At 37.5% G+C, this 21,985-nt stretch overlaps 1 protein-coding gene across 14 annotated transcripts in view; it reads left to right on the top strand.

The window, feature by feature from the left end:
- The window catches only part of TENM3 (teneurin transmembrane protein 3), a 1,391,898-nt gene that overhangs the window by 1,148,597 nt on the left and 221,316 nt on the right, over window positions 1-21,985 (top strand). For all 14 annotated transcript variants that reach the window (XM_089669645.1, XM_089669651.1, XM_089669650.1 and 11 more), the window contains 2 exons: window positions 5,202-5,324; window positions 13,140-13,348. In XM_089669645.1, the coding sequence (XP_089525771.1) occupies window positions 5,202-5,324; window positions 13,140-13,348 (332 nt within the window). The remainder of the gene's footprint in view (window positions 1-5,201; window positions 5,325-13,139; window positions 13,349-21,985) is intronic.

Raw genomic sequence — 21,985 nt, 5'->3', positions numbered from 1 at the left:
ACAGCAGGAAACTCAAAACAAAAGCTAATTTATGGAAAAATATGTGTTTCTAATCAAAGCCCGGCTCTGCTGGGAACCATATAACACACTGTAATCCTTACATGCAGATGCTTTCATCTTACATTACCAATTTGGTATCTTTCCAAACACTCTCATCTTACCTTATTGCCCTGTGTGAGCCTGTTCAGAGCCGAAGTCCTCACTCCTACACTGTACAGTTCACCGGCGAGCCTTCAGGCATTGATCACAAGCAGCACAAAGGACTCACTGACCTGCTTGGAAAGTTAATTCCTACATCTAAAAATGATATATTGGCTTCCAAAAAAGAGTAATTAAGCATGAAGTGCGGATTGACAAGATTCCCTTTGGAAATTAAACCATTCTGAATTTACTGTGTTAGTTGTGACAATAATATCAAAGCCAGGTTACATAATTGTCGGAGTTGAAACCTGAGATATATGACACTAATACATCTTAACAGGATGATGATAATTATTGTATTTATTATAATTTAATAGTAGTCATTTTTTTATCTTCTGGGCACTTCGTATAAAGTCAACTGAACTGAAGGCTCCTGTATAATGGACTAGACAAGTACCAAATCCAGCTACTATATCATATGCACCTCATAAGGTGAACAAAATGCTTTCTATTCCTTTCCAGACTGAGTCAAATCCTCCTTCCTTTATATTTTGCATGCTGCCCCTCTCAGACGCTGCTAACTTGGAGTACCCTGGGCAGGACTTCTGGGGAAAAAGGGCCAGGCCAAGGCAAAGTGGCACCCACCTTGAGCACCATGCTGCTAGGGACAGTACTGCAGACCACACCAGGACTAAGCTGGCGAAGCTTGAGTCCTGCTCTGCATTCATTTATGAATAAAGGCTACTATTTTACATCTCATTCATACGTTTCTGTGCAAATAAATGTATACTCGTACATTCATTTGTATATAAAGTAATAAACAAAAAAAAAAGTAAATAAAAAATGCAGCCCCTTATTAACACATACCCTAGGTTCACACCTAAGCATTTTCCACAGCGTTTTGCAGAAACGCAGTACAGTCCATTTAACACGATTTCCTATGGGACATGTTCACATCTCCGTGTTTTCACCTGGTGTGTTTTTTGTAAAGGGTCAGAGACTTTTTTGAACGCAAAAAAGTAGCATTTTTTTATCTATAGACTTCAATGGAATTGCTGCAGAAAAGCATGTAGTGCGTTTTTGTTGCATTTTTTATGTATTTTTGATGCATTTTAAATGTGCCTAGCGACAAGAAAAATAAAACAAAAAAACACAGATGCAAAAACTCTTTCCTTTTTTTTTTTTGTCATTTGTATGTAAACCTTACATTTGCGGTCATATTTGTAACACAAATTAAAAACAAAATTATTTCTACCAGGAACATTACAGTGCCTTTGTACAAGGAATAAATCACAGAATAAAGTAATACATTTGTTAACGATTATTATTTTTATTAACTCATGCATTTCCTTTATTTTTGTATTTATTTATTTTTAGTGTTTGTTCATTTAAAATATATGTAAGCTTTTTTGTTATTTATTTATTTTTTGTAATGTTGAATTAAAGAGATGGGGGTGGTCCCTTGCAATATCTTCTCATCTACCTGTAGTGCAAGCAGGCCTAACTTACATGAAAGTGGAAACTTTGCTCTGAATTCTAGAACAGTGCAACATCCTTGCAACACCATTGCAGACAGCTGCATTAGGTAGATGTCATTGACAGGATTAACAGGTATTTGTGGGACTTTGCAGTGGGACTGTATTTACAAATGCACTTGCAATTAAAGTGGAACTAACCTACAGCAGCTAAAACAGGCAGTGCTTTTTCATGCACAAGAGAAATACTATGTTTCTTCTGAATCAAATTTTCTTATCTGCCTGTCCGCATTGTACATGCATGCACAACTTAATGAGCAATTTTGGCATCTGCCGTGATGAATGAACAAAATTCCTGAAGCTTGAACCCAGAAGAAGACTGTCCAAAGATGTCAGTGGCCAGTGAGGCATCTTCCAGGTCCTGTGCCAAGTGGTTCCCCCACTGCACTCTAAATACTGAAGCTTGCTTGCTCAGCGCTGTCACCATTCACAGAACTTTTTTTTTCATGAACACAAGCGATGAACATGAGCGCTCAGATTGGCTAAGATGGAAATCACTTGATCTTGAATCTTTGAGAAAAATACAAGACTTTCTGTAAACGGCTACAGTTTTGAGCGAGTAACCCACTGTGTTCAGCATGCAGTGGGGCAGCCTCTCAGCACAGGACATAGGAGATTGTGGCTATCACTGTAGTAGCACTGACTACTACAGTGAATGTCAGCTTCCTCAGTGTCCCCTCAGGTATGATATATGGATACTTACATTGGTCCAAACTGGACCAGTGAAAGTATGCAATAAAGATCATATCTGGAGTTCAGCTTTAACAGAAATATGATGTGAGTTATCCAATGCTGCACATTTCTATAGGTTCATGAGACAAGCTGTTTGTAGTACATTGAAGATTTCAAAAGATAACCAGCACTGCAGCACTAGGGCACTGGGGAAAAGCATGTCAGGCAGTTTGAACATTGTGCAGTTGTTCAGCTGTTTTCCTTGTATTTCTAACAATAGGAGTATTGCTAAGTTTAGTCAGAAATCAGATATCAGCACAAGGGATATTACTTACAGTCAGTAGGATGTGGCCCATGTACTGCTGTCTCTTCTACTGCCTCCTCATCAGCAGTGGCCAGCTATGCCCACCCTGTCCTCTCAATTCCTCCATTCATAGAAGATGTACTATAACTTCTATTAATAAAACACGATCTATGAACTGAGGGGTGGACTTTTCAGGGATGGAAGGGGTGGACCTTTCATTCATTGAAGCTATAGTACAGCTTCTATGAATGGAGAAGAGGGTGGATAGGGCAGGCATAATTGAGCACTCTTGATGAGTGCCTGTTACAGCCCCGCTGACTCTATTAACCATGTTTTGTTGGCTCTATCTGCCACGATGGAAGATTATGGTTGCAGGGGTAGGGGGGAATCAATGGAGGAGGATTTCAGCTGATAAGGGAAACAGCAGCACAAGAGATGGATCCAGCTGACTGTAAGTAATGTCCTTTGTGCTGATTTTTGTTCTTAGAATGCTGACTAAACTTAGGCTTTACTATTATAATGCCATCTAAAATGTATGGCTTTCTTTGCCATTTTAGCAAAAAAATGACTGTGTTCTCTTTAACCAGTACAGGGGGTCATATAAGATCTTCAAAGTTAATGCTACTGAGTGCCATCATGGAAACCTCACATAGATACGGAATACTACATTTGAGGTTTTGTTTCCCCTAAAGGGTTCAAAACTGTGAGGCTTTCAATATGTCATTAAAGACCAGAGATTTGGGTAAAGGCACCCACTTTCCTCATGTTTGTGGATGATGAAAGCAATTACTGTTCCATTTGTTCTTTCTTTTACAATTGTACTTTGCAGCAGTGATGTCAGTAATCCCAAGTGAAATTAGAGACATTTGGTCCAACCCACCAAATTGTAGTCTCCTATATATTTATCGACAATGATTGCAGCAGTAAATGAACTCTAATATCACAGATAAGAGAAAATCATTATGAAAAAGCTTCTATGATTCATGCATTCTGGAGCTTTAGCCAATTGTATAATCTTTCTCCAATCCTCTGGTCTATTTCTTGCAAATCACAAAGATATTGCTATTATTTCTGAGAAGATCTTGCTGGCAAATGAAATGCTCACGCAGATCAGCTCAGTAGAAATTGGTTCAATAATGCAACAAGTTGTTATGATTTAGGATAACCTAAAATTGAAAATTATTTGCTATAATTCACAGCTGAGTACAGATACAATTCAGTCATTGGTGGTATCTACATTTAGATTTCTTATGGCACTGTAGTAAAAAGCACTATATATTTTATAATACATATTTTTTTTTCTATTTTTGTTTTAAATGAATGTTTTTCCATGTGTCTTGTGAATTTATAGCTATCCATTTTAGCAGTATGGCTATATACTGTAGCTTTGTAACCCCCGCCTTGGTAATTTAATTAAAAAAAACACAGTTCTGTGAATCATGTCTCAAAAATAAGTAAAGTTGATAATAATGATGCCTAGTTGCCTATATCATCATTAATAAATTTACAACATGTAACTTGAAAGAATCAGTAAAGGTGTCAAGTTTGGGGTGGTGACAAAACATCACAACTTAAAGTAAGCAGGCTTTGTAAATCACAGCAAACCCAAGTAAAAGGAAATACCTGTTTTACAATAAGCTACTATGTTACCAGCTGTTTTAGTTCAGTTTAAGGCAGAACTCCACTACTAATAAAGGAAGTGATAAGAAATTTCTCAAACTAGAACAGAGATGTTATCTACAGTAAGTTAGCAGGTTGCATTATCTTTCAATTTGAATGACACTCCAAGGTACATTACAGCTCCAATGCATATGTATTGCATTGCACCACAATGTACAGTAACACACTACTGCCAAGGTCCTTTAACCCTTTCACGCCTAAGGGTAAAACAAATCTAAATGCCTAAGCACAATTCTGCAATGTTGAGATGTGTTAGTAAAACCGTACATATCATCACAACTACTTTATACATCCAGGTGGATTATACCGCATTTTTTTTCAGGACAAATTGGGCTTTCATTTGGTGGTAAATGGTAATGGATAGCTCCTAACTTTTTTTTTATTCTCAAAGGAAAACTGGCCCAAAAAAGTAAAATTGGCCAGCTTTAGTGTTTTGTGTCTGCTTTGAATTTTGGTCGCAAGAAAGTAAATCAACATTTTACAGGAAAGGTAAATCACATTGATTTCCCTTGAAAACCAAAAACTATTGTTTGTTTGCATATACTGTATATAAGTTAATTCATAGCTGAGCCAGAAGAGGAATAAACAGTCTCTATATGTGCTTACCAATTCTTGATTGGCAGGTCTTGTCATCACCAGCTATGAGATGAATAGAAGCAAGATTATATATAATATATATAAAAATATAATACATTGCCTTCTAAAGAATCTGTCATTGATTAAAGTAACTAAAGACAGTGCAGCTGTTGTTCCATCATAGATGTTCACTTCATTGGTTTATATTCCATGCTGCTCTGTGTTCTGTTTGATTACCAGCCCTCATTATCCTGAACTGATATTCTTTAACATCCCTTATTTCTCTCTGTCAGCCATGCATCTCTTTGGCCTCAACTGGCAGCTACAGCAGACAGAAAATGACACTTTTGAGAACGGAAAAGTAAATTCAGACGTGGTGCCAACACATACTGTAAATGTGCCCTCCAGTGACAGCGGTAAGACATATATTTTTATGTATGATTTTCTGTACTTTTGGTGTCTTATTTCACATTTTACAGTATTGTTTTTATTATTTTTGTGTCTGCATTTATTATAATAGAATGCCCAATTAGCTTTAGTGCATAAGCGTAAAGCATAAACTCCATTACAAGACTGATACTGGTAATGAGAGTACACAGGTGGATCAATAACTCCATATAGTCCATTTTACTATAAACATCTCCATTTAAGTAGCTTTTTAGTGATATTAATTATGGAGACAATGGTGATATATATGCACGTGGAAAAAGAATCCTTGCCTTTAACAGCTTACCCTGTAATTAATGCTGCAGATTGATTATTCTATTAGTTGTTTTAACAGTCATAGGTTTTAAGTTTACCCCAACCTTGGAGTCAGCGAAGCACTGTGGGAGAATAAATCTACCTAATAACATTTATCATAAAGATTTAAGAGAAAGATATAACACAAATGACATCTAATAGAAGCAAGTATCTGATTAATTGAAATAATAAAGTACAAAAAATAAAATACATGGTTGTGAAGAAGAACTTCAACGTACACATCTAACAAGACCTTAGGGTTGATTTATTAAAGGCAAATAGGCTGTGTACTGCAAGTGCACTTGGAAGTGCACTTGCTCTAGATCTGGTGGGAACATGCAAGGAAAATAAAAAACAGCATTTTTGCTTGCACATGATTGAATGATAGAAATTGGGAGAGCTCCCCTTCATTTCAGAGCTTCCCTTCATACTTAGAGCAATTGCACTTGCAGTGCACAGCCTGTTTGCCTTTAGTAAAATAACCCCCCGTCTCCCTGCTTGCTCTTGCCGGTATAGAGTCAACTTCCAGGTTTTATTGTCAAACCTTAATTGAACAAGCTGAGGTTGCACCAGATTTTGCACTCTCCAGTTTTAGTAAATCAACCCCATAGTTTAAAGGATAAGTTCTCCTTTGAGAACATGTTACATGTTCCACCCTTTTTTAGGGTGGAACATGTAACATGTTCCCAGGGTTGCCGCCCCCCTCCCTTTGACAGATAGTACGGGGAGAAGTGTCCCCGTACTATCTGTCAGATTTGAAAACATCATGGCTGTATGAGGCTCCGCCCACACGGCTGCGCCACTCATTCACAGAGTTCTGTAAATGAGTGCCTATAAGTCCTTAGTGGCTGTCGACTTGTAGTTTTCAATGAACTGCCACGGCACTGTGGCATTCAAGCTCCTGTACGGCAAGCAGATATTCTGACAGGTCTGCATGAGACCTGCATGGCATCAGCGATCTACTGTTCACTGGTGCAATGTTTTACAGGCTCCTTTGGACAAAAATAATAAATGCACATTTTTGTACCTGCAAAAAAATGTGCATTTATTATTTTTGTACAAAAGGTGAACTTATCCTTTTAAATATCTGCTTCTAGGTGGCCGCTCTTAAACTGGCCATACATGGATGCATGTATAAATGCTAAACCGGCTGAATTCCGATCCATGTATGGGCATCCTGACTGTACAGAAATCAATCTACCAATTGACTTTTGTACAACTACCTTACCAGCCGGCAGCACTGATCAGTGTGTTCTGACAGCGGGGAAGACACCATCAGAACACAATAGCTTGGCGGGAGTGAGTCCCTCATCCACCTCAAATAAGTCGATGGTGGAATCGGGACATTTTTTTTTTCATTTAACCCGAACTAAAGAAACAGACCCATTTATGGCCAGCTTAAGTATCGTGTCAAATGTGAACATTTCTGCACAGCTTAAAAAACTCACTTTCTGGGATGCTGTGGGAGCTTTTACTGGAGCGCTTTCTGTAGGCTGTGCTGTCTTTTCATGTCAGGGAGAGGGGATGAGCACAGACAAAAAGTATATTAGGTTGCCATGCCAAGATTGTCAATTAAATGTCCTCCCATTGCAAAGAAAGTAGGTGATGGTGTTAAGTAGCTGCATTTAGCTATTTCTACAGTTCTTCCCTATATAACAATCTTGCTTATTAGAGTGGAAGAATTCCTTTGTATGAGTGACTTAATCTGTCACCACCATAAACCTATAAATGGATAATTTTCTATATCCAAACATAGCTGCAGTATGTGGCCCATTTGCTGCTTATTTTATACTTTTATGTGTTTGTTCTAAAGCTATTTCCTTTTTCTTGGCAGCATTTATTTTTATAGCTGTGATTGTTAGAGAGCACCCACTGAGTTCAAAACTTTAAGCATTGTTAGAGCTGGGCAGCCTGAATACCAGGTTCCTCCTGCTCCCTGCACTCTAAGATGCTTCAATCACCAATTAAATTTTTGCTTTGTGTGTCCCTGTTCACCTTTGTGTTCATGGTGTGCAGTCCTTACTTAGGACAATGAAAAAAAAGAAGGAATCACAAATGGAGCCATTGGGAGTACTTTAGCTTATCTTTGCAGCACAGTACAAGAGAGCGCACATGGCTCTGGAAGTGGATTATAATACTTGCAGTTTATGTTGCTAGTGCCTTTCCCTTTCCTTTGATATTACTAATGACTGTGAACTGTGTGAAGAGCTTGATGCTCAAACCCAAAGTTTCCACCAAAGGTGTTACATTACTGAAGTCATACTGATGTGGCGTGAATGGCTGATGGTCTTTAGTCAAAGTATTATCTCAGAAATATATGTAGTCATATACTGTACATGTAGCTATATACTGTACAGTATTTTGTGTCCATCATGGTGTCCCCAAACCACACTGAAGCACAAGAGCCATTTAGATGTAGCAACTGTTGATAAGCCACTGTTATTGGAAAATACCGCTAATGTGTTTACAAAAAGCCACAACCACGTCTCTCAACAGTCCATTTTTGAACAGAATACCCTTTATGTTGGACTTTTGATAGACTATGCTTAGCAGAAATTGGTATCACTTATCAAAATATAGTGGGCTTTGTTGTATTGTATATTTGCATTCACAAACAGTGCTGTATGATGGGGCTTTTCTGAAAAAGGTAAGAATTTGAGGTACTGGGTGTTAGTGTAGTTTAGTTCAGGAGGATTGGGAGGTCAGATAGAGAAGTAAAAATATATTTGTCCTTTCACATCACATTTTAAGGTCACGATATTTGGAGAAGTAAGCATTTACATTACATCTATTCACTGTAATTGAATATCGGATATTGAAATTAATGTTATATGGGTGTGGGATCTGCTGTTCAAAATGCATGACCTTATGTGGATTTACATTTACTACTCTAATCTAATACTCTGTATTAGATTCATTTTGAATGATACTCATTGTACAGTTACAGTAGCAGACAATGCACCACAACACACATGCTTATGTCCGGTTTATGCTGCTTTGTGGTGCATAAGGTGTTACCATTGCATTACCGAAAACAGCCCATGCAGTCTGAAATAGATACTTTACTGCAACACACAGTGGGGTTTATTTACTAAAACTGAAGAGTGCATAATCTGGTGCAGCTGTGCATGGTAGCCTTAAGGCTTCTAACTTCAGCTTATTCAATTAAGCATTGACAAAAAAAAAAATCCTAGAATTCTTATTGGTTTCTATGTAGACTTCCACTCTCCAGTTTTAGCTGCTCTTAAACTGGCCATACAGGGATGGATGAATGGATGCATGGCTAAATGCTGAACTGGCTGAATTTCAATCCATGTATGAGCATTCTGGTTGTACAGATGTCGATCTACCAATTGACGTCTGTACAACCATCCTACCAGCCAGATCGGTATGTTCTGATGGCAAGGAAGTCTCCCCACCATTGGAACACAATAGCTCAGTGGGAGTGATCACCTCATCCACCTCAGGGTCAGGTTTTCTATACCAAAAGAGCTGTATTAAAGTATCAAATGCAAATATACAAAAATTAGCAGACAGAGCAAATAAGAAAATAGTATTCAAGTTGAAGGGCAAGATCATGCACACATGCAAGGGTAACAAAAATGTACAGGTTTTGCACTCTAGGTTTAATAAATCAACCCCTATGTGTGTTAATGCATGTGCAGTAATGCACCATAATGTGGCAAAGGGGGCCTTAGGCAAACACAGAATGTAAATATAAATCCCCACATACAGACTTACAAATCTTTTATAAGGACTGGCAATAAAAAGAAGTATAGTATTTATGGTTTACCTGATGTAGGGGTGATGTGATGTGGGGTGTATCTAGTTTGTAGTAAATGTACAGTACCTGTTTTAAAGTGCAAATAGGACTGAGCAAAGAGATCACTCCAACCCAAAAAATTATTTTAGAGATATCAGTCCTTCTGGTAAATTGCCAGCACTGCCAGATTTCCTGATCTTCTTTAGAAGGTACCCTAAAGTGATTGTCCTATTGAATTCATCTACTGTTTCCCATGGTGTTGATTTACCGAAGGCAAATACACTTAATATTTTGCAAGGGAAGTTGTAACTTGAAGGGGAATTATCCCAAAAGCTTAGTGAATGAGTTGAAGCCCTGCCTCCGTCATCCAATCATATGCAGGTGCATGCAACTCTCCTTGCATAAGTGAGCAGCCTATTTGCCTTTAGTAAATCAACCCCCCCCCCCCCCCCGAGTCTGTTATCATTGAAATGTAAGGGGTGTAGAAAAGAGAGTGAAAGTTAAGTTATATAAATAATCTTTATACATTAAACATGTGTATTTTGTCATCAAGATTGTCACGTGATTTGGGGGGCTTCTTAATTGTTTTTCAGTTATTCTTTTTATATGTGGCCCAACCAGTAAGATTTGTACACTGGGCAAACCGAAATATCTTAAGCACACCAAATATCACCCAACATCTATTGCAAAATGAAAATTGAGGGTTGCATAATGGCTAAAATGAGGGCTACCAATATCAAAAGAAAGTGTGTCTAAGCAGCTCTTATCTGAAGTCAGTGAACTGTAACTTTATAATATACTGCAGCTGATTTTTGATTTGCTATGGATGCAGTATATTTCCCGGGTGTGAGGGGTTAACTTGCTTTTATTGCTGTCTGCAAAGAGCAGGTAGAGTTGATATAATATTCTATCACTTAAGTGAATATTGATTCATTTCCTTTTACCAGAAGGTTTCTTGTTTCATGCAGGTTGCTGCGTATGACAGAACCTCAGCTGTGTGAAGTTATGTTGTGTGGTTATTTGCACACAAACATGTAATGTGTTACCTTAAGTCATTCCACGGTGCTCACGTTGGATCCAAGGTTATGTCACTGGGTGATAGCGTGCTATTGATTCGCTATATATATATTTCACCTTGGCGCGTGACTTGGTGATTAGTGAACTCTGGGCAAGCGTCAGCTTATGCTCTGAACAAATCTTATACTGGATAAATGCTGTTAATAGTTTCATTTGCACGTTAGCTGTTCCAGTACCTGGACAAATTATTCTGCATTAATGTGTCATATGTGTCACTGTTTAAGTGAATGATGAGAGCTCACATTCTGCTAGGTCCAATAATTAAATCACCTGGCTAGGATGTGACTTCCTGTATAGCATGACACTGGAATTGTAAGTAGCACAAATGATTCTCATTTACCCTTTATAAAAGAAACACGGTAAGGCTTAGTTTAGGCTCAAAGGAGGAATTTGAACATGAGATCATGCAACACAAGTCTTTATAATAATGACATGTGCCTGCTGTTTTGGGATGATTATAGTGCGGTACATAAATATGACCCCAGCTGCAATAGGTTAAAGTAGATCTAAACACTAAAAACAATTAAAGGATTTAACTAGTTCATAAAATTCCAAAAGCTGTTCCCATGTTTTTATATTTTTAAGCTCATTAAATACATGGTGAGCATGCCATGAAGGTTCTTGTTCAGGCATCCCCTTTTGTGGGTAACATCTGTCTACCAATGGTGTTCCTACATTGTTACCCTATCACATGCACCCCTGATGGAGACTTTCAAGCAACCATGCCAACACACCTTATGTGTTGTCCCTATCAAAGAGCTATTCACAGTAATAGTGCGCAACCAATGCAGAGGCCAATGCATGTAGAAAGTGAGTGGATGAAAGATGCTGCAGGAAATCAGCAGAATGAACATGCAACAAATGGATCAAAAAGGGTAAAAACTGAATTTTATAGAACTAAACATGCCAGTTATTTATGATACATAGGGGTGGATTTACTAAAGGCAAATAGACTATGCATTTTGCAAGTGCAGTTGCACTTATTCTTCAGGGCTTAGTAAATGTGGTAAAGCTATGCTGATTTCCATCATCCAATAATGTGCAACTGCTTATTCTTTACAAAGTGAAGCTGTACCACATTTATATTTACTAAGGAAAATGAGTGCAACTGTGCTAAATCCACTCCAATGTTTTAGTGAGCTAAATGTCATCCAATTAGAACTTGCATTTACTTTAAAGTCAACTTCTCCCTACCCTGCAAGACTTGAGTAAATTATAGTATTCCATATAGACGTGACTAACCTTGTCCATCTATTAACATTCCCCGATCTGACTGGATATGGCCTGATGAACCAACAATCTCCTGCACGTGGACGTAAGAAAATACCCCTGGTCATATGATCTTGAGAATCAGTAACTGGGTTTATCTAAAGTATAAGTTCACCTTTGTAAACATGTTACACCAATATTTAGGGTGTAACATGTAATATGTTCAGTATCTGTCTCCTCTTCCCCTGATCCCACATTCCCCCCCATCCCTGCAAACCGGGGATCCAATCCCTGCACCTGCTGGTACAATTCAAAAAGAATGTGGCCATGCAGGGCTCTGCCCACATGGCCGTGTCATTCATTCACAGGTTTCTGTGAATGAATTAACTACAAGTACTTTTGTGGCTGAATTCTTGTAGTTCTCAATTAACTACTAGGTATATATGGAAGTGAAACCATCCTCGTTTAGGCAAATCGAAGTTAGTAGTTGGGTGCAAACTGATAATGGAATCCTTTTACTCCCATCCAACCATATAGCAGAGTGGGTTCTGTCTGTGTCAGCTCTGCATAAACTGAATGGACATAGATGTATCACTCTGATCAAAAGGGGATCGCCTGCTTATCAGGACAGAGTTTACCTCATCTGAAAAGGGGCCTTTAAATGTAATCAGTGTAAGTAACATCAGTACTTACAAGAGTCTGTACGACTGTACAAGACTGAAACTAAGGCTGGAACTCCATTTTAATTTTTGTTTTTGGGTTTAGATACGCTTTATACAAGCAACTGGGGAAAAGTACATTACAGTACATGTTCACAGTCCAAAATATATTAAAAACACTCACATATTACACTTCAGAAAGGCCTATAACAGCACAGGATTAGAACACCTCCAATGCAATGCCACCCTACATTTATTTAAGGCTAATGCCATGTTCAAGATCCACCTTAAACTGTGATTTTCTGAAAAGCATCCAAAAACCCATGGAGGATAATGTCACTGCGGAAATTTAATTTGGTGTCCCAGACCTGCAAGGGATGATTTCTGCCTACTTAACAGCCATGGGAGGGACTAAATGATCTAGTGAAGAATCATGAAAGCAAAGAAAGAACAGTTATAAATGAAAAAGCTGAACTTTTTAACAGTCATATTAGCACCATGAACTTTAACACCAATTTTAGATCTGTAAAAATGTAAACTTCAATTCATTGAGCTCTAAAATTCTAGCAGTTGCATGCTGAATAAATAAGTTGTTAAGCTTAAAGTGAGTTCAAATGTATATTTTTGTTATGGTACATATATTTTTACAGTCAAATACTTTTTGCAAGGTTTCTTACCAGTGCCTGCATTTCTATTTTAAAATTTTTACAAAGTTTTTTGTTTTGAAAGAGAATTACACTAAAAAACTGCAACTCACAAAAAATATTTTTTATTGTTCTAAGGAAAATCTGGTGGTCTAGAAAACAGTACCATTGACTGGGGAGAGCTGGACGTCGGTCGAAGAGCAGTGCAAGAGATTCCTCCAGGTGTATTTTGGAGGTCACAGCTTTCCATTGATCAGCCACAGTTTCTTAAGTTTAATATCACCCTACAGAAGGATGCACTCATAGGAGTCTATGGCAGGAAAGGATTACCACCATCACATACTCAGGTACTAAATATATTCCTCACTCCTTTCTTGTTCCTGCATGCTGTTTGTATTTATAAGGGGAAAAAAAAAGAATATAGAAGCATTTATACTTTTACTGAAGTTACTCTTTGGTTAGCAGCTAGGATCAAGATCACCTTATTTTTTAGATTGTTAATATGATCTGGCAATTCAAAGAATTATTCTCTCCAAGGTCTAGTGTATAGTATACTTTAATAAAGCCCTTTATGTTCTCACTAGCATCTGTGTGAATATAATGGTATTGAGGACAATGTTCCAGTACATACAACTGTTATAAGAACTTTGCACTTGTGTACATACTGGAATAGCCACAGCAGCTGTTCAATTTGCTGGTCAATTTACACAGCAAAAATCTCATGGCATATTGATGATGATGTTACGTTCGTGCCTCATGGTTTAAAAAAAAATAAATCTCTCTCTATATAACCCTCTCCTTTCCATATTAGTTTCTTTCTGTATTTCATATTCATATATCCCATATCTTAAAATAAATGGGAACTTCATTTTTTCCATGTTCCATAAGACTCTGGCTATAGCTTAAAAAAAAAAAAGGTTAGAATAATAATAATTTTCTTTTGCCTCCTGTATGCCCAGTTTGAAATTTTCAAGTTTGATTCTAAATGCATTGCTCTCAGTTTTGTGTTAGTTTGATGCCAGCTAAAGTATATCAAAAGGCAAAACTTTTTTTGTTTTAGATAGAGTGGTAAAGGATTAGAACACCTGACAGGTTTCATTCTCTGTGCCCTATTAGGGAGATTTACCTTTTTTAGTCCTGTTTATCATTATCTCTGAGAGTGAAAGAAAAAGAAAATCCCTATTTTTGAGGGTTTTTTTGTTCAAATTGTTTTTATTATTATAAGCACAAAAGTTGTACAGGGTGACAATCAGTAAGGCTCTAAGCAAGAAAAGCCATTGATACAGAGATAACAATGAACATATAGTAAACATTTGTTACAAACGCAATGTATAGTCAACCAGTAGACAGTTAACAAAGTATTTGCAGGAAAATACTATGACCTTAGATGTATAATAATTGAGAATTCAAGAGCACAGTTTTATCAAAAGAGAAAAGAGGTAGCGAAGGAATAAGGAAAATAAGAGGGGAAAACAGAAAGGGAAAGGAGAAAGACAGAAAGTACAAATGCACTGTGGTCATGTATAGCATGGCTATCAAGGTACATAGAGATTATCTGCGATTCAGGATTACAGAGTAGGCAAATCAAATATCAGCAGGTTGGGGACCAGAGATAGTATCTAGGTATAATGTGGATGATTTGAACTTGAACCAACAGGCCCAGATTTTAGAGTGTTTAGAAATATTTCCCCTGGCTACATATGTTAATTCCTCCAAGAGGCAAATATGGTCTACTTTACGTAACCATTGATTTAATGTGAGAAAAGCGTGTTGTCCCCAATACGTTGGAATTAGAGATTTAGCTGCATTTAAGAGGTGGGGGATAATAGACCTCTTGGTTCTGTCGTACAATAAAACAGTATCATCCAAGGATCACATTGGAGATGATCACCTTGTATAACTGAGATCATATTAATTATATGAAGCCAAAATGGATGAATAAATGGGCAGTCCCACCAAATATGGCCATGTGTTGCTTGATTGCCACAATCATGCCAACATAGGGAGGCGTTGGATGGGAACATGGCATGAAGCTTAGTTGTTGTGTGATGCCAACGTTTGTGGAATTTGAAATTCAGTTCTTGAATTTTACAAAATATGGAAGATTGAGAGAAAGCTGCATTATTTTATCTCTTTGTTTATCCATGAGACAGGATTGTACATAACGTTCTCAGCTAGAGAGATAGTTAGGATAAGACAGGCTTTGTAATGAAAGAAAAGCCTTGTAGACCTGTGAGACACAATGTAGCAGGTTTTCTTGGTCTGAGAATGGCCTCAATAAGAGTCAAGTCCCCTATGTATCGTATTGGTTGATCATAGAAAGCAGGAAAATTTTGAGATTTCACCAGAAAAAGAATGGAAGGGAAATCTTCCAAACACTACTTTTGGTGACAGACAGGAATTCCCTCACTTTTGAGGTATTTACTCTCACTTCCTGTTTTGGCTATGGGCAGGAAATAAAGGTAAATTTACCCAATGGGACACAAGTGGAGAAAAAAAAAACTCCCTTACTGGATCAAAAGTTACAAGTTTTGACTTTAAATTTACCATAAAGATAAGCTCCATGCTCCCCCCAAAAAAGTAAAAGTCAGCAGCTACAAATACTGTAGCTGCTGACTTTTAAGATAAGGACACTTACCTGTTCAGAGATCCAGCGATGTCCCCACCCGAGCCGATTCTTCAGTGGGCTTTGGGTGCAGGTGCTGACATCTTAAGTAAAAGAGACTTACTTCACAAAACGTGCTGCACTTTGTGATGGGTCCCACACTTCACAGGTCCCAGAAGGCTGCGGGAGAAGGGGGGTGCACTTTCAGTTCAGATCACTGAGGTGCATCTGACTAGATGTTGCCCCCAAAAAAGTGTCAAATGTGGCAGTAGAGAAGGGGAGGATGCAAACAAGCAGAACTTCCCCTTTTGGGTGAAGTTTCGCTTTAAGTAACTAGCCATTCTGTTCTACATTGAGAAAGGAAAGAGAGGTGCAGAAACATGGTCACATGGTTTATGCATTATACCATAGAGAAAAACATTAATTAAGAAACAAGGACTGTACTTTAGAATGCACACCTTATCCAGTTTCTAGCGCCAGGGTGAAACCACCTTCATTATCTCATGCTAGAGGAATCTCAAGCATTCAAAACTCTAGTATATTCGCACACAGGTCTTTGTCCGTATTCAGAGATCTTTCACTTTATTACAAAAGCTTGACAGTACAAATCGTAAATTGGCAGTTTGCCCCAGCTTGATAAAGGGATAGTCATTCTCCGAAAAGTCGCTGTGTGAAAAGAGGGTTTAATTGGGTTTGTACTGCAATGATTATGTAATTAAATGAAAGAGCTTTTAATACAGGCAAAAACCTATGTTCAGGTACACCACAGTTTTGCCATCATTTACTATTACCTTCCATTTCTTTAAAAACTAAAGATACAATTACAACTCAAAACAAGGGGTCTGATTTGCATTAAATTGCCAATGCAGTGAAATGTGCTGAGCCACCTGTGTACATGTCAAGCTTGCAAGATTTTCATGTTTGCCCTATGGTGACAGGAAGATTTCTCAGCTAAGACAAGATGGTTTTGTAATGCACACAAGCTTATGATTGGAAATACAATATTCAGTATTGTAGGCATACAGTATGTCATCTGAATCAGGAATGACTGGACCTTACAAAACCTTTCTGCTTCATTCCTAAGTTAGGTTTTCTTTTACTCTTCAATGAGTGTTTACTAATAATACCCATTCTTATGCCTCATAATACAATATGTAGAGTTTCCCTAGAGAAGCAGCTTCCATATGCCATAGTTCTCTCATTTTTCATCTAGCCAAATGTAATTCACTGTTAATCAAATGTGTATTTTCTCACAGCTGACTGTGCCACAGTGGTGTAAAGAAAAAAATGTTTCATGTAGTATTCAAATCAGATGGGTGTTAAAGTTTTTTGTTCTAATTTTAGTGTAAAGCCAGTAAAATGTTTGAATGAAATGTTTTCAATTTCTGTTATCTGTTGGTTGTGTTTTTAAACACTCTCTCCCATTGTGATGAGACCTGTTTGTTGAACATCATGGGTTTTAAATTATGGAGCACCTTGTTACTAAAAGCATTAAACAGAAAAAAGTAATAAAAGTAAAAAGTGCTTGAATTGTGAGTGTTTTGGGGTCTACGCAGCACTTGTTAACCCTTTTCAATAAAACATATCACTATAGGTTCAAGAGAATCTTGTGCTAAAAGACAAGGATGGATTATGTGGCATCCTTCCACCCTCTATTTACAAAACTCTAGATTACAGTGGTTAATGAAAAACATTGAAAGAATAGCATGAGAAATGTTCAGTTTACTCCTTGTTTCCAGCTTTGTTCTTGTTCCTTCCTTTGTTTTATTGATATATTACAGCTTTTTGTGAACAGGGGTGGGGGCTACTTAATAAACCAACCTAGTATTTTATTGCACAGCCCACTTTAATTATCAAGAGGTAACTATTTAGAGCTTTTATTTGTTTCCATAATTGTTGGCTGCCACACTTGTTAATAGCCTGGCACATTGAATTGCCATCGACATGCCCCAGAACAACAATGGCATCCAGTGGTCAGTTTAAATCTCATAGTAAAAAGGCAACATAGACTTCATGAAACATGTTTAAAATCTGTCACCACCCAGTGTGCCACTATAGGGATGCAACATTAAGAAAATATAAAAAAATAAACTAGAACATTGCTTAAATGGCTGTTATTGCCATAGTGCAGAAAGGTAAAGCTTTATATGTGCAATGGATAAGAGGACAGTGTTACTCATTTTCCAAAAAATATATATTTTATATATTTATATATATTGTTGAGGAGCGATAAGGTTGATTTTTTGCTTTGATAGTTCTTAGTTTGAACCTTTTGCCTTTTGTCAAAAGATGCTTAAAGAAAATACAATATTAGAAATTCAGATTGTAATTTTTTAGTGGTTTGATAGACAATGTAATATTGGCTGATGTCTCAGAATCTGGATAGCAGCACACATATAGATATGTTTCCTAAAGCCTGCTTACTGAGTTGTCACTTTGCAGATCTGGCAGATCTATGATATTAGCAACTATTAGGAGATTTTTTTCCTCATGACAGCAATACTGAATTACAAATCAAAATAAATACATGACAGCTGATTATATGCGTGCGTCGAGGAGAGATATTTTTAAATGGTACCTGTTCTTGTTTCTTAGCATTGTCATCTGTCACCAGTCTCTGTCCCATTTTATTGTTAAATTATAGTAATGGTTTTGTCTGACAGCTAGATCAGAAGATAAATGGTGGGCCTGCTTATAAAAGTTGGAAAATGATATTTTACTTTTTTATGAGAAATATGAATGTGAACAATTTAGCCATTAATAAAGTTGTTCTATGCAATTTATCTTTTCTTTTATTATCATTAATGATATTTGTAGATTGGTTTTGCCAGTATATAATTATATTCTGCTCATTTGAGGGACACCAGAAAAGAAGCATTCCATGACTTTGCTTTTTTATGTTGTATTGTTATTTGTATTTTTTTCATCTGTTTATTTTTCACAATTTTTGTGCCTTATTTGCATCTTGCTGTTTCAAACCCTTATAAACTGACAGAAAACTAAATTAGAGTTGTGGGTGAAATCAGGTGAAATGTTCTGAAATGAAAAGCTGCTATTACACATATTTTAAGCTGAACTCTAGGCAAACAGATAAATGCACAGTAGAAACACATATATGGGAACTGTTTTATTTGCCAGTTCCATCTAGTGCTGAGATTTGCACAGTTCGTCCACATAGCACAGCTCTGATTAATAAGGCAGAATACCTGATTTTTCTCTGTCGCAGTTTCATAACTGTGACTCTACCTGGGCAGTGAAATGAAAAGCAGCAAACTGATGAGCTCAGATATCTGTCAAATTTTAATCCTTGTATGGGCACTGTAGTTGTACAAATAGGTAGACTGGCTTTTGTACAACCACCTTGTTGGATTTTCCCTGCTCGATCAGCCCTGCAATCTATAGCCTGCAACACTCTGCAGAGTATTCTGATGTTGGGAAATGTTGGATGGGGGAATTGAGTCAGTTTTTCTTTCAACCCACTGGTTGAATAACAAAAAACTGACTTATCTATAGGCTGCCTAGTGTTATCAAAAATTACTTTCAGTTGCTTTTCTGCATGAGACCATTATGTAAGACGTTTCTTTCTTGTTTGTGTGATTGAGTGCAGAATTTTATTGAGATTGGGATCCTTGAATCACTATAGGTTTAGCCTAAGGCCTCTTCCACATGGGATGGGCTCTGCTAGGAGTCCACTTATTGGGGTATCTCTCCGCTGATCCCCACTGAGCAGGTGGATGGCTGGTCCATGTGCACTCCTCTTATGCAGAGTGGACACCTGTCTGTTTACACATTACTACCATCCAATCCACTAGACAGACGGGGAACTGATCCCCATCTGTTTGTTGTTAGCAGATCGGATTGGGTTGGATGTAGTTGGGTGTAAAGAGACACATCTGTTTACATCCCCTTCTCCATAAGGGAGATTGGAGGGTCCAATCAGGTCTGCCTAAACAACTGACAGGCAGACCCCATCGGTCCCCATCAGTCCCATCGCCCATGTGAAAGAGGTCTTAGACACTAGTAGATCAGTCTCACAGAGTGTATGTGGCCTCATAAGATAGACAATTCAAACATCTGTATAAAATTTTAAGCAGGCCATACATGGATTCAAATTTGGCCAGTTTGGCAGGAACCAGATGAATTTCGAGCCATGTATGGGCACCCTGGTTGTGCACAAGTCTATTGATCGACTTGTGTATGACCAACCTGCTGGGTTTTTCCAGAACAATTAGTGCCACTGGCTATAGCTGGTAACACTAATCATTGTGTTCTGCTGGCAGGGAAGGCTCCCCACGGGCAAAACACAATAGCGCTGCATGAGGGATTCCCCCATGCACATTGATTGTGTTGAGGGGGGAATCAAGCAATTTTCTTTACTTCCACCCATGAAGGTTGCATAAGTTATGGCCTGTCTTACCTGATTAGCTTTGTAAACAATGGTCTATTTGGCCCCATTCACACTTATGGGTGTTTGTTGCAGTCATGTCTTAACACATGTAAATAGGAATGAACTTTTATAGTATCCCTTTAAAAAACACACAAAAAAAGAACACATAGATGTGAATCAGCCCAAAAATTCAGAAGGTGAGAAGTGCCAGATCCCAAGTTTCAGTTGATAGTGTCTGGTCAGTTGCTTGTATATGAGTACAGTGTCTTTGATTAGGCAGCTACTGTGCATGCAAAAGGCATCTAAAATGTTCATTAAGTGTAGACCATAGAATTTTTAGAAGAGGAATGCCAAAGAGGAAGTCCAATGAGTACTCCTACTTTAAAAGTGCTGTCATACAGTTCTGCATATCTTCTACTTGAATTGTGTTTTCATGCAGTAAAATTTGTGTGTCTTACTGCAGGTAAATGGAACAGGGTAGGCCTTTAAGGTTGGTCTTGTAAGCATGTGAGGAGTAACTTACAGCTTCATCTGCTTTCTGGTTTACTTATTTACTTGTTTTTCCTCAGTTGAAAAAAAAACATTTGTATCTCCACAAATTTAACAAAGTCTTGCTATATGGAATGTTAGAGTATAGAGAACCAGTCAATCTGCCAAGTTCAACCAGGTTTGCTCAGTTAGCTACCATCAGAAAGACGAATATTACTCAACCTGTTGCTGATCTGGCTGTATTGAGATATGTATATATATATCTGCTCAAGTAACTTCCTGTTTGTTCATTCATTTGTTACTAGTTTGTTCATTCATTTGTTACTTTGTAGCAATGGCAACTGCTTTTTCATTCCTGCAGTCTGCTCTACAACTCTTTGATCTTGAATCCCATGTGACTGATTTGCTTTAAGTAGCATTAATAAGTCCTTAGCAGAGAATACTTTATTTGTAGTTCCCTGGCTTGGGTCACAGCATAGTCTTCTTTTGGCTTTGGAAAGCAATGCAAGTACTTGCGTAAAATTCTAGCTTGAGTTTAGCTAGCTTGCTTGTTGCATATACATCAGATGGGAATAATTGACACTGGTTGTCCATAGCAAGCCAATCAATGCTAGACTGCAAGTCTTTTGTGACACTTGCTAAAATGTCAGTTTCACTGCAACACAAGGATCAATATGCTTATTTAAAGAGACGTTTCAAAATAACAAAGGACTTTAATGGCTTAGAGCAAAATTAAATGAAGAACATTCATCCTTTATATTCACTGAAAGTAATGAATTTGTTTCATTTAGAAAAAGAAAAGTTTCATGGGAGATGAGTAAATGTATCTTCACCATCAACATACGGTTTACTTGAATCAAAAAAACACCAATTTACTAAAATATGCTGACACAGTGCACATCCTTTTCTTCCTTTCATAGCGTAGCAATTACATTGAAAACAATTATTATGTTTTGAAGCAAGTATATATGTGTGGGCTGCAAGCGAATAAAACTTAGAAGTCCCCAGTGTCTGAAGTGAGGCTAATTGCACACACTTGTTCTGTTGCCCAAGTTTATGTGGACTCTGTGGGCGCCATGTTTTCCAAAACATTGTAGGTGTTAAAAGAACAAGATAGTTGTGACGGGAATATATCCCAGTGCCAGAAGTAGAATTGATAAATATAGATTATATTTATACTCTTGAGATGAAATGTTTCAGGGCTTCAACATATGGTGGATTCAGAAAAATATAGTACAGATTTTAAAAACCATGTCTAAAAACTAGATACATGTACAGTTGCAGGACACTAAATTAGCAAACTATGCTTCAGTGCTTCTACACCAAGGCAACGTTTGAACCAAACACATCTATGTTGACAATGGTTTTCACCATGAAATTGAAACTATTTGTGGAAATTGTAAGATAAATAATATGGGGTTCCATCAAAAAGCCAAGGAATGGAAACATTCCTTTAAGCACGCAACTCCATTAGATGTCAGTTTTTCCTAAATGTATAGAGCT

The sequence above is a fragment of the Staurois parvus genome, unplaced genomic scaffold, assembly GCF_062004578.1.
Source record: "Staurois parvus isolate SC_StPar_1 unplaced genomic scaffold, SC_StPar_1.0 ptg000080l, whole genome shotgun sequence".
NCBI classification, from domain to species: domain Eukaryota; kingdom Metazoa; phylum Chordata; class Amphibia; order Anura; family Ranidae; genus Staurois; species Staurois parvus.
This window is presented reverse-complemented; position numbering and strand designations above follow the sequence as displayed.